This window comes from Falco biarmicus, chromosome 19 (assembly GCF_023638135.1).
Source record: "Falco biarmicus isolate bFalBia1 chromosome 19, bFalBia1.pri, whole genome shotgun sequence".
Classification (NCBI taxonomy): Eukaryota; Metazoa; Chordata; class Aves; order Falconiformes; family Falconidae; genus Falco; species Falco biarmicus.
The window spans coordinates 3,970,075-3,985,172 of NC_079306.1; the positions used below are offsets into that span (position 1 = coordinate 3,970,075).

At 60.0% G+C, this 15,098-nt stretch overlaps 1 protein-coding gene across 1 annotated transcript; it reads right to left on the reverse strand.

Moving 5' to 3' along the window:
• Positions 1 to 3,892: 3,892 nt before the first annotated feature.
• On the reverse strand, positions 3,893 to 11,740 carry NHLH1 (nescient helix-loop-helix 1). Its single transcript, XM_056322646.1, has 2 exons — positions 11,309 to 11,740; positions 3,893 to 8,038 (listed from the first exon to the last, which is right to left on the reverse strand). Exon 2 carries the CDS (start codon positions 7,627 to 7,629, stop codon positions 7,225 to 7,227), a length of 405 nt encoding a protein of 134 aa, XP_056178621.1. The 5' UTR covers positions 7,630 to 8,038; positions 11,309 to 11,740; the 3' UTR covers positions 3,893 to 7,224.
• Positions 11,741 to 15,098: the final 3,358 nt, after the last annotated feature.

The window sequence follows — 15,098 nt, forward strand, 5'->3', positions numbered from 1 at the left end:
GGGAGTGTGTGGGGGTGGGCAGACACCTGCAGACCACCCGCTTGAGTGAGGGAAGTGGGGAAGACAGGCAAGCCCCCACACCACGGGTGGGGGGTCCCTTGGGGTGGTGGTGTCACCAGCCCCTCGCCCAGCAGGGCCCGTGGGAAGCAGCCTGTGCTCTCACGGAGAACTCGCCCGCCCCCCCCCCGGGGTGCTACTGGGGGGGAGGGGGGGGGGGCACTGCTCACAGAGGGGGACGCAGCACCCCCCCTGCTCCAGAGAGACCCTTAATCAAAGACCCCCCACGCAAGGGTGCAAAGCTAGTCCACTTATTGGGTGAGGGGAGGGTCAGGAGGCGTGGGGACCCCCCGCCCCACGCGTGGGGGACCCCACGGCGGGGGCACATCACCTGCCCGGAACAGCCGGACCGCGCCGCCGGGCGCTTTATATCAATGAGCGAGGCTGGGAACGGGTCGGGCCCGCCCCCCCGCGCTGCCCAATGGCGTGCGGCGCTCTCCTTCCGGCGCGGGCCATTGGCTGGATTTAAATGGCTTGTTTTGCCTTAATGGGGAGGAGGGTTTGGGGGCGGGAGGGAGCGATGGGCAGGGGCAGGGGCAGGGGCAGGGGCAGGGGCAGGGGCAGGGGCAGGGGCAGGTTAAAGCTAATGCTTGGCTTGGCCTGGCCCGGCTTGGCATGGCCCGGCCCATCCCAATCCATTCCCATCCCTGTCCAGGCCAGGCTGGAGGGGTCCTGCCCCGTCTGAGCCCTGGCACAGCTCAGCCCATATGTTTTGGGTCCCTCTGGGTCACCTCCCCACCAGTGTGTGCCCCAGAAGCCGAGGAGGATGATGGCTGGCAGCATCCTCAGCGCAGCATCCAGAAACACGTGGTCCAGGCTGAGCTGGGTGAGAGCTGCTGGGTCAGAGAGGTACGGAGGGAGGCGGCAGCAGAGCTGTAAGCTGGGGGACAGAGCTTGGGGTGCCTCAGGAGAGACCCCCTGAGTGTGGCCAGCTTATCCCTCCCTTATTTATGGAGGGTCTTGGCTCTTGCGGAGGAGCCCATCTAGGAGCCGTCGTGGCTTCTGCCCCCAGGTGCCCCATGCAGCGCAGACGGTGACACTTATCCCAGTGTTTTCCGACCTCTCAGCTGGGCTCTGCCGGGCTCTCCCAGCTCTGGCCTGTTCCCTGGGACAGCTTGCACAGCCTGGGGGCTGCTCCAGGTCCCTCTCTGCCTCCACCTACAACATGGCGGAGACACGATGCCATGTCCTGCACCGGCTGTGGAGGCTTGAGGGAGGGGGATCCTACCCTGTGCTGGTCCCCTGGCTCCTGGCACAGAGCTGGGGGATCAGTGCCCCCCCTTCTCACCTGGCTCAGTGGCCTGTGTGAGTCACAAGCAGCCTTGAGGTGTAAACTTGGGGGTGCAGCCAAGTGTGGCTCCCTGTGACCCATCAGGGCTTGGGGGTCGCTGCCGGCTGTGGGCCCCCTCTGCTCTCCCTTCCCCCTGCAGCCAGCTGCCCCGGGCTGTCCCCTTGCTCCTGTTCCAGCTCCGGGAGTGATTAATGGGCCCTCAGAGCACGTTCCTGGCCAGCTGGAGTTGCTGGAGCCTCCCTGCCATCTGGGAAGGGCTGCATTGTTCCACCTTGTGATTTACAGGGACGGTCCCCTCCCTCTGCACCCTGCTCTCGGGTCAGAGGAGCCCGCCTGGCTCTGCAGGGTGCTCAGCCCTGTCCCAGCAGCGCACCTGGGATCAGCAGTGCACAGGGTGCTGGGTGCTTCCCATCCATCTCCTGGGCACAATGGAGTTCCCAGAACCAGCTCTGTCTTGCCTTGTTCTTGGAAATGACCTTCTGCAGAGCAGGGAAGACCCAGGGCCCTCGCCAAATCCTCATACACCGCCCTGAGCCCCCTCGCACCCTCTGGACCCCCCCCTCCTTGCCCAGAGCTGCCCCACCACTCTACAGACTAACAATCAGATGTCAGGCAGGTCCAATGCCCATTGGTCCCAAGGCATCCCGGCCAGGCTTCCCACTCCAAAGGGAGGCGGGCAGAGGCTCTGGGCAGATAACTCCAGAGATTAGGAATCCTAGGAAGCAGGGTGGCTAGCCTCTCCCTGCCCCGGGCAGGATCAGTAGCACCTAACCCATTCCCCCAGACATTTGTCTGCAAGCCCTGGGGCACCAGAGCTTCCTGGGCCACTGGCCCTCCTTTCCCAGTGCCACCCAGTGTGGAACCTGCCTGGGGACACACACATGGATCCCAAGCTGCTCCTGCTGCACGCCCTCACACCCAGCTTTTGCCACGCCGTTGTCTCTGGTCTCGGTCCAGATGGATCCTTTCTCTCTGGCACAAAATCAAGGGCGTGAGGCGTCTGATGGACCATCAGCTCCTGCCCCAGGTCTCGGAGGAAGGGATCAGATATGGACGGGATCAGATGCGGATGGGATCAGATACGGAGAGATCAGATCCGTGCTTTATCTAGTGAGACTGTTAGGTCTCTTGGGCCAGGGCTTGTCTCTCCCAGTCGCCTGCCTCTGATGGGCACTGTGGCCTCGGGGGACCCTCACGCTCTAAACCAAGCATGAAATGAGCGTTTAAAACAATGGGGCACAGGAGATGCTTTTGGGAAGGTCTCCCATGTGTGCACGGGTGCCGTTCGCTTTTGTCCCTTGTCCCAGTCCCAGCCCTGCCCGAGAGCTGCATTGGGTCCCTTCGCAGAGGACAGGGATGCTCCAGGGCCCGGCTGGCAGGGATGGGGGTCCCCAGCCTGGGGGGTGACAGGGGTCTGGTGTGAGCATACAGGGCCCCGTGCTGGGGACCCGGCAGATGGCACTGCCGCCTCACGCAGGCGAGCTGGGGACACAGCTGCTGCCCACGGTGACATCCCCGGGGAGCAGGGCACACGCAGGCAGCCTGGCCCTGGGGCAGCGGGCTGAAACGAGGGGTGTCCTTCCCCCTTCCCAAACTGGAATGTCATGTCCTGCCCCGGCTACTCCTTTTTGGGGGAGGAAGGGACGTGGAATGGGGCCAGCAGCCACCCCCACCACATTGTCTCCGGGGCAGGGACACAGAACTGCCACTGAGCAAAAGCAGCTGCACGGTTTCATGCACATCTGTTTATCTCCACCTTCAGGACTATTTTCCATGGGTATTTTTCAAATGAAAACATTCCTTGTGCACAGACCTACCTGTGCCCTGGGTGTCCTCCAGAGGCTGGGAGAGGGATGGAGAGATGGAGATGTGTATGGGGAAGAGGGAAGGAAGAGGGATGGAGAGATGGAGATGTGTATGGGGAAGAGGGAAGGAAGAGGGGTGCAGAGATGAAGATGTGTATGGAGAAGAGGGATGGAGAGATGGAGATGTGTATGGGGAAGAGGGAAGGAAGTAGCTGTGGCGACAGAGTTGGGAAGTGTCTAAGAAAATGCTCCGGGAGATAGTGGAGAAGCAGAGCTGCCTGTTACCTCGATGCCCGCGAGCACAAAGAGCAGGCAAGGGACCCAATCTGTCGGAGATGACAGCAAGGCCAGAACCAGCATCTAAATTAGCATGAAGTGTTTCCATTGTGCGCGGCACAATGAGGACCATATGTCAGGGCTGGGGCTGGCAGCCGGGAACAACGGCCCCGCCGAGGTTTGGGTACCACCTCCCGGCGGTGGGATGGAGACGGCTGCCCCGCACCAACCTCCGAGTGGAGAGCCTGGGAGAGGAGCTGCGTCTGGATGCAGGCGGCAGGGACACGGTGCATCCCAAGGGGTCAACACCAGGGAGAAATCCCTGAGCTGGGACAAAAAGCGCCGAGGATCCCCAAAGTCCCCTCCCATGCCCCTGCAGCCTGAGGCAAAGTCTCCCTGCTTTCTTCCCCTGCTCCCTCTCCCTCCCCCCCCCCCCCCCCATGTTTATTATTTCCCCTTTGACGCATCTCTGCTGAGCCGAGCTGCAGCCGAGGCCAATTGATTATATGAAGAAATTTGGAGCAAGTCGGTGAACAGCTGCAACCTGCCCCCAGGGACGCGCGGGATCGGCGCAGACAAAGGAGACGAGCCGCAAACTTGCTTCGGGGTGGCTGAAGAAGCAGGGAGAGGGCTGGGGGTTTGCAAGGGAGAGGTCTGGGGGTGATGGAGAAGGGGACCGCGGGGCCTCTGCTAGGCAGAGGTGTATGGTCAAGCAATGGGTGGCTTCGGAGCCAGGGCAGCACCAATTTCCCCAGGGTATGCGGGAGAGAGAGGTGGTTTGTCGGGTGTGTTTGGAGATGCTGATGTCTGGACCAGATGTCCTCATCCCTCTGCTGTCACCAGAAGGACCGGGCCGTTTGGGGTCTGCTTGTCCTAGAAAACCCAAGGCGGGCTCCAAGCAGCGACTGCAGACATGGGGAAAGGCAAAGACATGGCGTGCACCCCATCTCGGAGCGAGCCCCAGCCTGGCTGGTGCTTGTAGGATCCTCTGAGCACCAAGAGGACGCATCCCAGTCCCCTGGCCGGAGCGGTAGATGATGGTTTCCCTCCCACCACCTCCTTTCACAGGCACGGCCGCAGCCATCCACTCCTGCCTTGGAAAACCCACCACCACCGCCAAACAGCGCAAGGAAGAGACAGTTAAAAACAAGATTAAAAAAAAAGAAAAAAAAAAAAAAAAGGGAAGCCGGGCACTCCAAGTTCAAGATCTCTCTTTTGCTGGCAGTTTAATTCATTTCCCCCTCCCCGACTTCCTTGTGAACTCATAAATAATAAATCCTTGCACAGTCTGAACAGCCAAGACAAACAAACGCTGGGGCACACCGCATACAAGGGTGGGTTGGTTGGTTTTTCCGCCGTGGTCATTGTTTTTTTTTTTTTTTTCTTCTTATTTTCTAGTTTTCCGTTCCCAAAAGTGCACAACAACAGCAAATAAATAATAACATTTATCAATAAATTAATTCAATAAATATCCTCGTGGCACAGAGACGTGGCTGGTAAGTGGAGGGGAAGGGTGGGCTGCCCTGCTCTGTATTGCTCTGCCCCTGCCCCGCTGAGTGCTGCAGTGATGGGGGCACCAGCTCCAGAGTCCGCTGCTCCAGCCCTCAGGGGTCCCACATTCCCTGGGGAGTCCTTGCGAGACAGAGGTAGCGATCGTTCTCCCTGCTTTTACGGGGAGGGGGAAAATGAGGTACGGAGCGAGGCGGCGCTGGGAGCTGGCGGCAGAGGCAGGGGTGGGACGGAGCCAAGGACTGCGAGGTCCCGGGAAGCCCAGCTGGGGCTTGGACAGAAGCACGGGCAGTGGCCAACACCTTGGGAGGGCACAAAGCTGAGGGGAGGACCCCAGAGAGCAGAGGGGGGCAGGTGCTGGGACCCCCCACTCCGGCTCTGGGGGTTTGCTGGACATGGCACTGGCTCTCTCACCATGAACATCTCGTCTCTGGCACACCAAAGTCCATCACCCCCAGCACTGACCCCGCGGGGGAGGACCACTGCCTGTCTCCTGGTGATGTTCAGTGCAGGGCAGCTCCAGCCCATTCCCCGTGGGCCAGGCTGTGGCTCTGCTCCCAGCCCGGAGCGTTGGCTCAAAGCTCAGCCAGCGGTTTCTGCATGGTCCTGGTCCCCACCTGGGCTCTGCTTGTGCTCTTGCCACTGCCAGTGCAAAATTAACACTTCAAACAAACACACCCCCATAAAACAAGGCAAAACATTCACTCCTGCAATGAGCTTTCCCCAGCCTCAGCGTGCCCTCGCTGGAGGAAAGGCCGCTCGGCTCTGCTCTCCCTTCCCGCTCCTCCTTCTCCCAAAGTGCTGACCCATGTTAGGAGGGGCCAGGAGAGCCCCGGCTGCTGGGGCAGAGGGGCTGTGCCTGCTTTCCCCCACCTCCAACCCTGCTGCCCTGCAAGCCGCAGGTAAAGTGCAGTTTACCCCAGCAGAGCACATGCTGCAAAAGGTCACGCTGCACCAGTGCCATACTGGTGTAAATGGTGGTGGTGGGGGGTGCAACACCTGGGGGCAAAGCCTCTTCGCACATGAGCCCTGGCGGCACTAGCTGTGCTGCAGAGGAGGGACGTGGTGCTGGGGGAGCTGAGTGCCGGAGTGCCCCCGTGCCAGGCTTGTGACCCCACTCCGGCCTTTTTCACCAGGAGCACCGAAGGGGAGAGAGAGGAAGAGCGGGGAGGGATGAAGTGCTGTGCGGGGAGGTCGGGTACCCCGAGGTGGTCGCATCCGTCAGTGCAGCGGGCCAGGCCAGGGGGGCTTCACACTGGTCGTGCACTAGTGCAAAGGAGGGTTGGGCAGCGAAGCCTGGGGTGCACAGGTCTGGGGAGCAGGGTGCTGAGCTTCAAGGAGACCAGATATGCAATGGAAGGGCTTGGAGAACCCCTGGGTGCTGCTCCAGCCTGGCGTGGGAGCGGGGCTCCGGGCACCTCGCAGGCAGCACAGCGAGCAGGCGTGCCTCTCTGCTCCATCTCGAGGGGAACCTGCTGCTGTCGTCGGTGGAAAGCATGGCCAGGTCCTGGCAGGTCTGCACCACACTTTGTGCTTCCTTTTGGGGTGTCAAAAGCCCAAGGGCGAAGACAGCGGAGCTGCTCTGTGCCCGAGGATGCTCCTGGGCTGTGCTCCCTCTGTGGAGGGGACGGTCTGGACAAGTGCCCAGCACGATGCCAGGGGCAGAACAGCAGCAAACAGACAAAATGCCCAGACTGGCCATGCTGGTGGGGCAGCTGGTGGCAGAAGGTGCAGACAGACAGATGGATGAGACCCTGGGACTGCTTGGGGCTGCAGTGTTTCACAGGTCCGTTTTTCTGCAGATTGTGTGAAAGAGGTGATATACAGACACAGAGACTCGGGCTCGGTGGCTCCTGCTGCGGGTCAGGGAGCGGACGTGGTGGCCAGGCTCAGGATCCCGTAGGCAGCACCAGAGTGATGCGAAGCAAAAGGACAGACAGAAGTCGGGAGCATACGCAGCCAGCGCAGGCTTCAGGCAGCAGATCCAGCAGGACAGACAGATGGCTGACGGACCAAACAGCCTGACTCAGGCAGGATGGAAAGACAGATGGACGTGGGCTTGGTGGTGGGGAAATACAGAACATCGTTCGGATAGCGGGTAGAGCAGAGAGCTGGGGACTCGGTCCATTTGAACAGACGGATGAACACAGGCACAGCATTTTGGATGCCCCAACATGTGGTTCAGGTCATAGATGGACAGAGGGACTTGAGCGCTTGGCTCAGATGCCCAGCACATGTTCAGGTGGGAGATGTGGCAGACAGACTGAGGGACGCAGGCTGGGCGGCTCAGACATCCAGCACGTGGTTCAGGTAGGAGATGTAGCAGATGGCCAGGCGGAGGATCTCAATCTTGGAGAGCTTCTTGTCCGGCGGCAGGGTGGGCAGCAGCTTCCGCAGCTCGGCGAAGGCCATGTTGAAGGCTTCGACGCGGATGCGCTCCCGCGTAGCATGGGCTGTCCGGTATTTGGCCGTGGCACGCCGTCGGCGTCGACGCTCCTCCCGACTCAGGTGTTGCAGGTCTTTCTTCATGGCCTCACCTGGCTCGGCTATCCGGGACTGAGCGCACAAGCCAATGCCACCGGCGTCCTCCGTGCTGCCCGCGCGGCCACCGCCGCAGTCGCTGAAGACGGACTCGGACTCGGAGTGTGTCGGGGGCAGGTCGATCTCGGTTTGGTCCGAATTGAGCATCATCTTCGCAAAAGAGGGATGGACGGACAGACAGGTGCTTCAGAGAGATGGTACGTCAGGGGGACAGACTGACCCGGGCACGATGTCGCAGCAGAACGGCTCTACTTGAAAGAGAAGGTCTCTGGCTCACAGCAACCCCCTGGTTATTCTCCTCCTCTTCCTCCTCATCACACACCGCCTCCGCAAGGGAATTCCAAAATTTTCCCTTTTCCCCAGAGAGCTCGTTGGGTGAGCGACAACTTTCACAATAAATAATGTACGAGAGATGGCAGGACTCATAGAAATAAGATAAATAAATAAATATCCTCTGCGCGCGCGCTCATGCACAGGGACCACGGGCTCTTCCGTGCTGCCGTGGCAGGACCCAGTTTCGGAGCCGTCAGGTGTCAGAGCCGACCTCCTCCTGCGTGCTCTAGAAAACAGAAGCACAGGGGCTCTCAGCATCGCCCAGAGACACAGCCGGAGAGCTCGGCTGCTCGCTCCACCTGCCCTGCGGTGCTGGCCCCAGCCGGAGCAGGGGACACCCTGTCCCCGCCGGGCTGGGGCTCCGGGTCCCCAGTCACGGGTGGCGGGGAGGGAGCCGGTGGGGTGGCTCTGGGAGAAGGTGGAAGCCATTTCTCCTGGCTCTCCGGAGAGATGACAGGTGGTGGATGAGCAAAGGGGAAAAACAGACTGCAGGGGCGAGAGGAAGGGGGGCTTATTGTATACTAAATGAGCCCGTATGTCATGGATCCTGGCACCCCCGACATATGGAACCCAACACAGCTGCTTTGCTTGATGTGTCCAAATAGACGCTGGCTCCCCGCTCCCTCCGGGACGCTGTGCCGCTGGCCGGGAAAGCTGCCTCTCCTCTCCCTTCTCCTCCCCCCTGCTGCCTTCCCCGCACGGCTCCGACACCGGGCCCCAGGTCCGCACAGATGCCTCCAGCACCCCAGGAGCATCGCTGGGAAAAGCAGGTCTTGCTGCAGGCGCGTCTGCCCCCTGGGCAGGGCAAAGGCAGCGGTGGAGCAGGGGAAAAACAAACTTTGGATGGGGAATAGCCGCTGCTGGAAGAGATAGCAGCCTGGCTGGGAAGCCAGCCAGGCAGAGATGTACAACATATTACTTCTCTCAGGCCTGACAAGCTTGTAATGAGCCATACGACTGAGAAATGGAAACTAAACTAATATGGACAGGTGATGACTGGGAAGAAATAGTCTACATCCCGTTTTAAAAGACCGGCAGCGGGCAAAGCCCTTGATGTGCATTCACAGAAGCGCTGCTCAAGAAACACAAGGAACCCCATAAGCATGTATAGAAATGTCTGCATGGCCCCTCTGAGCCCCCCCTGCCAATATATGTGGCTGTTCCTGTGCACGCTTACACAAACACACATGTACACACACAGAGACACATTTCCCAACACATATGTGCAAATGTTCACAGTCAAAAACTCCTCTGTGAGAATCCCACATCCGTTTACACACCATTTACACCCATGCTTGTAAATCTACCCCAAGTCAGGCATCTCTGTGTGCGTGCACACACGCTCACCCTTGCGCTGTGAGATTCAGATTCCACTAAAAAAAATTATCCTGGCCTTTTTTCTTCTATAACACAAAACCTTTCAGCTATGCATGAGAGTACTGGTAATCCATCTAAATCCTAGACAAAAAGTTACTCCTGTGAAGCTCTTAGGTGATGGAAGGGCTGACGGAAACGTGGCTCTCGGGATCTGTGGAGATGCCCTGTCAAGGCTGGGAGCTTGCAATAAATCGCACTGTCCTTGGAGCGCGGCTGAGTTTGGGTTTGTGTTTAACTTGCTCTCCCTGCGACCAGCCTCAGGGACAAACCAGCCAGGGACCAAGAACCACGGCCAGCGCAGCAGTGTGTTACCTCAAGTTCCCCAACGAGCCCCATCTGCTGCAGCCATCCGCTACAGCCGTGACTCGTGCACCTTGCTCAACCCTCCCCATTCCCCTCCTGCTTTAATTTCTTTTCTCCTTCTGCTCTTGTGCCCTTCCTGCAGAACCTGGACCTCCTCTCTGGCACCCGGCAGTGGCAGGAGCACTCGTGCCCTGCTGGCTGCTCTGCCCTTGGGAGCAGCGCACCCGTGGGTCATCACCACCCAACGCAAGTCCTTCATGGCTGGTGAGCAGCTGCAGCCCTTCATGGCCAGCTGAAGGCTTGTTGCCACGGCCATGTTTCCCTGCGTGCTGCCGGTGCCACCCCACTCCCACTCACAATAGCCATCCCTGGAGCATTGCTCCCAGCCACCGTGGCTTCCGGCAGCGGGGCAGGGATGCTGCTCCGGCTGTGAGCGCCAGCTCCATAAAGGCTGCAGTTGGGCCAGGAGAAAGAGGGAAGGTCAGCTCTGGGGTTGGACACGTGCCACAGCAGCTCTGCACGTTCAGCTCCTGGGCTGTGGCGAGGATTTGGTGCGTGTACGTCCAGGATCATGCTCATTTGTGCACAGCTTCGCTTTAATATACTCTCCCCCCTGCTCTCAGGGACAGGGAACTGCGTTTGATCTCATGCACTAGCTTCGCTGCTCTTCTGCCTCCCTCTTACCCCAGCACTGCTGCTCTGAAAACAACAGGCCTGTTCTCCTCTTGCTCTGCACGCTCAGGCGCTGCCCCATCCCACCGGGGCCATGCGGGAGGTGTGCTCCTCGTGTGGGTCAGCCACCCCGGCAAGAAGCTGCAGAGCGGCTCTGCTGCCTCCTGGCCCCATCGTTTCAGCACAGGGCAGGGAAGGAGACAACCAGCTGCCTCTTGTCCCCTCCTAGAACACCAGCACCAGGGCACGAGCGTGTCACTTCATCCTGGAGCAGGGGAAGCTGCAAAACCTCCTTCTCCTCGGGCAGATGGGGATGGTGACCTGCCCAGGAACAGCCCGGGAACACACACTGCTCTGCTGCAGTCCGCAGAGGGCACAGGCTGTGGGACAGGTTGCTGTCGCCATCTCAGCATCCTGGTGAGTAAATTGAAGGTGTATCAAACACTGGAGGCAGGAGTCCTGCACAGGGGTCTCAGTCGCAGAAGGATGTTAGCAGGAGACACGGGATCATTTGCATGAAGATGACTTTCAGTACTGGACCCAAATAAACTCCTTAGCCCACTGCTCCTCCACTGGGTTAGTCCAGTCCTCAAAAGCTTTTCCTTCACATGGGTGACTTGCGTTCTGAGTGGCTCCTTTTCCTTCAGATGAACTGTAAACTGTCATCTTCCCAAATTCATCTATTGCAAGAACCTCTTCTCAACCTACGCTTGCTCCAGTCCTGCCTTCAGCAAAACCCCAGCGATGCTTAAGCCCCCGCTGGGAAGCAATGCTACCCAGCTCCCTGCTTGCCCTTTCCCTTGCCCTCCAGACCAGAAGAAGACTCTCTGGCCAAGCAAAGTGTGCCTGGGACCCACTTTGCGGCCATCTGACTGGAGGTTCCTTTGCTTTTTCCTGGTCAGGAATCCCCCGTGCCAGCGCCAAGCCCAAAGCGAAGGATGCGCACGGGGGCTTGTGTGTCAAACCTTGCACCGAGGTCAAGCTCCCTTCCCGAGACAGCCCGCAGCTTTGTGCTCCCTTCCCGCGCAGACCACGCAGCTGATCTCGCCATCCCCCTCCCCACCTACCACGCTTCCCTTTCCACAGCATCAAACCTCGCAGCAGCATCCAGGGGTGCTGCTAACCCATCCCCAGGACACCTTACCCCCAAGCTGATGACCATTCCCAGGCTCCAGGTTTTCCCTTCCAGCAGGATGAAGCTCAAGTAATCCAGGGAGTGAGGAACCGCTTGGCTCATCCATCCATCGAAGAGGCAGAAAGTTTCTCTGGGTGTGCGCAGCGTCCTGCACCGTAGGATGGACTTGGGGGGGTCAGGGAGAACCCCGGCAGCCTTGGGGCCCAGGCATGCTACTCCTTGGGCAGGAGTGCGAGTGGGCCACCGCGCGTTGAGATGGACACCCCAAGGAGGCATGTGCCCCATATGCTATATATACATCCCAGCCTCGCACGCCGAGTCCGACCCCGGCTGCCTCATTGGCCGCTCCGGTGCTCCCCCCCTCATAAATATTAAAGTCAAGAGAGGGGATGCCATTGGCTGTGCGGGAGGTTGGAGCCCCCGGGAGAGGAGGGAGGTGGAGGTTGGATGTGGTCCTGGAGGGTGGATGGAGGTGGTGGGCTGGGAGGGAGGGAGGGAGAGAGGGAGGGAGGAGGGTGGGGGTGCTCCGGGAGAAGGCGACATCTGTTCTCCATGCATATTTCATAAAGGAGAAATAGAGAGATGGGAGCAAACGTGGAAAGGGGAGAGGGAGAGACAGGCAGGCAGGCAAGTCTCTGCGCCGGGGTGGGACGAGGAGCAGTGACTGCAGAAGTGGGACCAACAGCACAGCCTTCCCAGTGGCTCCCAGTGGCACGCAGCCTCCGCAGTGTGGGCGCGTGTGGGAGCGGGGCTGCGTGGCCACGCTGTGCCAGCATCCACGCATGTCTGTGTGCGGGCAGCTGCGTGATGCGTGGGTCTGCGGGCGCCTGTGTGGAGCGGGTGAGCACCGGTGGGGTGCCCGGACCACCGACAGCCTCTCCCAGAGAGGCTGTACCAGCAGCAACAACTGTCCTGTAGGTCCTGCCTGAGCGCAGCTGTAAAATTCACCTGTAGCAAAGTTCAGTGAGAGGAGAGAAAGAAAGTGAAAGAAGGCGGTACCCGGAACGCACAGGTACTGCTCTGCAACACCGATCCTCTATCTAACCGTAAAACAACGATTGCTTTTGTGGGTTAGGCTGAGCCTCTGCCTCTCACCCTTCTCCAATTTCAAATGTTCCCTTTAAACTGTCCTGAGAAAACCTTCCCTAGTTTGTCATCCTCATCAGTGAACTCCCTGCTCCAAAATTCCTGTATCCCCCGTCCCACGCGTATCCATGCGTGTCCTCCCAGACCCCCCTGCAGTTTGCTTGCTGGAGTCTCCTACCTTCGCCTTCTTCCACCCAGCGCTGGAAATTGCCCGCCACCCCCCTTCCCCTCCCTCCCATGCACTGGGGGCTGGTTCCCCCTCCCCTGCAGGCGAAGCCCAGGTGATGGGCACTCGCACCTGGGCGGACTCCAGCCCGTGGCACGGCTCAGCAGATGGTCTCGGAGTTTGCAGGGCGAGCGGCGGACGAGGCAGAGGGATCAGGTGGCAGCGAGAAGCCTGCCTCACCATTGCTATGGCACCGATTATAAAACAATATTCGCCTAATGAGCTCGTGGCAATAGCCACATCCACCCCGAGACTACGGCGCGCAATGCACAGCATGCCTGGGTAATGCACTGCATGCACCGCACGTCGTGCCTCCCGCCCGCGCGCCCCGCGCACGCTTCTCACACGCACAAATCACTCCTCGCTCACGTGTGGACATGCAAGCAGCACATACGTGTCCACACAGGTGTGTGCACCCTTCCCCAACCCTTCTCAGCCCCTGTAGCCCCCTGCCCGCGCACACACGTCCCCCTCCTCCCTCACTGCAGCGCTCCGCCTGGGCCCCCCATCTCCCCCGAGAAGCCTGATGGGCTGTTTGTATTTTTTCCTCGCTCTGCCCACCCCCGGGGCCAGCTCCTCTCCCCCTGCCAGGACGCCAGCAGGGCCCCACCTCTCTCTGCAGCTGATGCTGGGCTGCTCTGGGCATCCTGCCGGGCTGGGCGCAGGGAGGAGGGGAGGCAAGGAGTGGAGCTGGCTGCCGAGCCTCCCCACGGGGGACGCCAGGCCTGATCTGTGCTGGCCATCCAGGCCAGCGGGCAGCTTCTGGCTCCCTTCAGCAGGAGCCCACTCAAGCTCTTCCCTCAAGTAGAGGCACCGGCAGGTCTGTCCTCCCATCCTGGCTCCCTGCGGCTCTCCTGGGGGTCGATGCACAGTGCCCTGCAGGGGCACGGGCTGCCCAGCTTGCCCCCGAGGCTGGGGTCACTAAGGGGGACAGCCCGCTGGGCTGGTGACACACGCACAGTGCATGCCCCCAGCAGCCGAGCCCCCCTGCTCTTCACGCGGTCACCTTAGCTCTGCCCTGCAATGACGCAGACTTTCAGCCTTCCTCTTCCCGCAGGTAAAGGTTGAGATTGCAAAGGCCCCTTCATCGGTCAGCAGCCACGTTTTGCCCTGCTGGGAGGGAGGATGTCATCTGGGGACATCCCTCTGCTTGGAAAACGGTCGCTCTTTGTACCTGAGAAGCGGCGTCAACGGGCAGGATGCAGCCCTGATGCTGAGTGCTGCACGGTGCCCACAAAGCCTGGCGGAGCTGAGCAGCTTGTGGAGGGTGAGATGAGCATTGTCAGGGCTGTGCTGGGGAAGAGCCACAGGCACAGGTCTCGTGGGAGGGTGACGGCAGAGCGAGAAACTCTAGAACTTTCTCCTGCAATCCAAGCTAATGTTCCCCCCTCCCTGTGGCTGCAATTCTCCCCGGTGCCCGCTCAGAGCCTGCAGCCCACGGGAGCTGCCACGGTCCCCACGATTTTGGCTGCTGCCTCGTTCTCTACCTCCTCAGCAAGAACTTCTGAGCTTCAGATATCCGCAGGCTGGCAAAAAACTGATGAGATTTGGGGGAGGGAGAACGAGAGACTCTGTCTTTGTTCTTCACTTCTGAGTTTCCCAAATTTAATCGCAGGAGCCCACACGCCAGAGCCTGCAGAACCCCTCATTCCCTCTGGAGTCCCGGGCTTCCCTTCCAACGCAGTGTTCAAGAAGAACACCAGCGGGAGCACAGCCAACTTTTTAAATCTCTCGATACCTTTTGGCTTGACCCATGAAGTTGATGGACCCAGGTGGGTCCCTTTTGGCATCTTCATCCAGGATCTGCCCACCTCGAGGCATGAGGCTGAGGGATCAGCTGCAGGGAGAGGAGCCGTGGCACAGGGCTGGGGGGACCCGAGCTGGGCTTTGCCGCTCCAGGCCCCCTGCGTGTGCGCAGGGAGGGCACGGCGAGGTATGAAAAGAGACTAGAAGAGGCAGCATTTGGCAGGAGATGAGGTGACATATTGTATAGAGCCACTGGGGACCACACTGGCCTGGGCTTGTCAGGGAAGACAGGCGGCTTTAACCCTTGTGCTGCTGGAGCAGACCCAGCTGGAGTTTTGTAACTTTTATGCAGCGAGGGGCTCTGCAGATCCAAACAACAGGTGGGAGACCTGGAAGGAGATCCCTGCCGCAACTCATGGATGCTGGGAAGACAGAGGCCGTGGGGGGCATTCCTGCTCCTCCCCATCAACTGGTACCTCCACACCCACGGTGGGACTGTGTCCCATCTCTCCACCAAGGACACTCCGCAGAACAAAAGGAGCCGGGCTCCCCCGTGTCCCTGTGACCGCCCAGCTGCTCATTCATGGCAAAGTCTTCTCTGGCAGACATGCCTTTTTGGAGCGTTCCCTGCAGCCAAAGCATCACAGATCCCGGAGCATCCACAGGGTCACGTTTGGTGGCATTATACTTTGTTCAGACATGCACAAGTGCCATTTGTAGAGGGGGCAGCTGCCAGCTCCA

What these genes read in the sequence shown, in the direction of transcription:
- NHLH1 (XM_056322646.1), bottom strand. Translation starts at nt 7,629, where the DNA reads ATGATGCTCAATTCGGACCAAACCGAGATCGACCTGCCCCCGACACAC.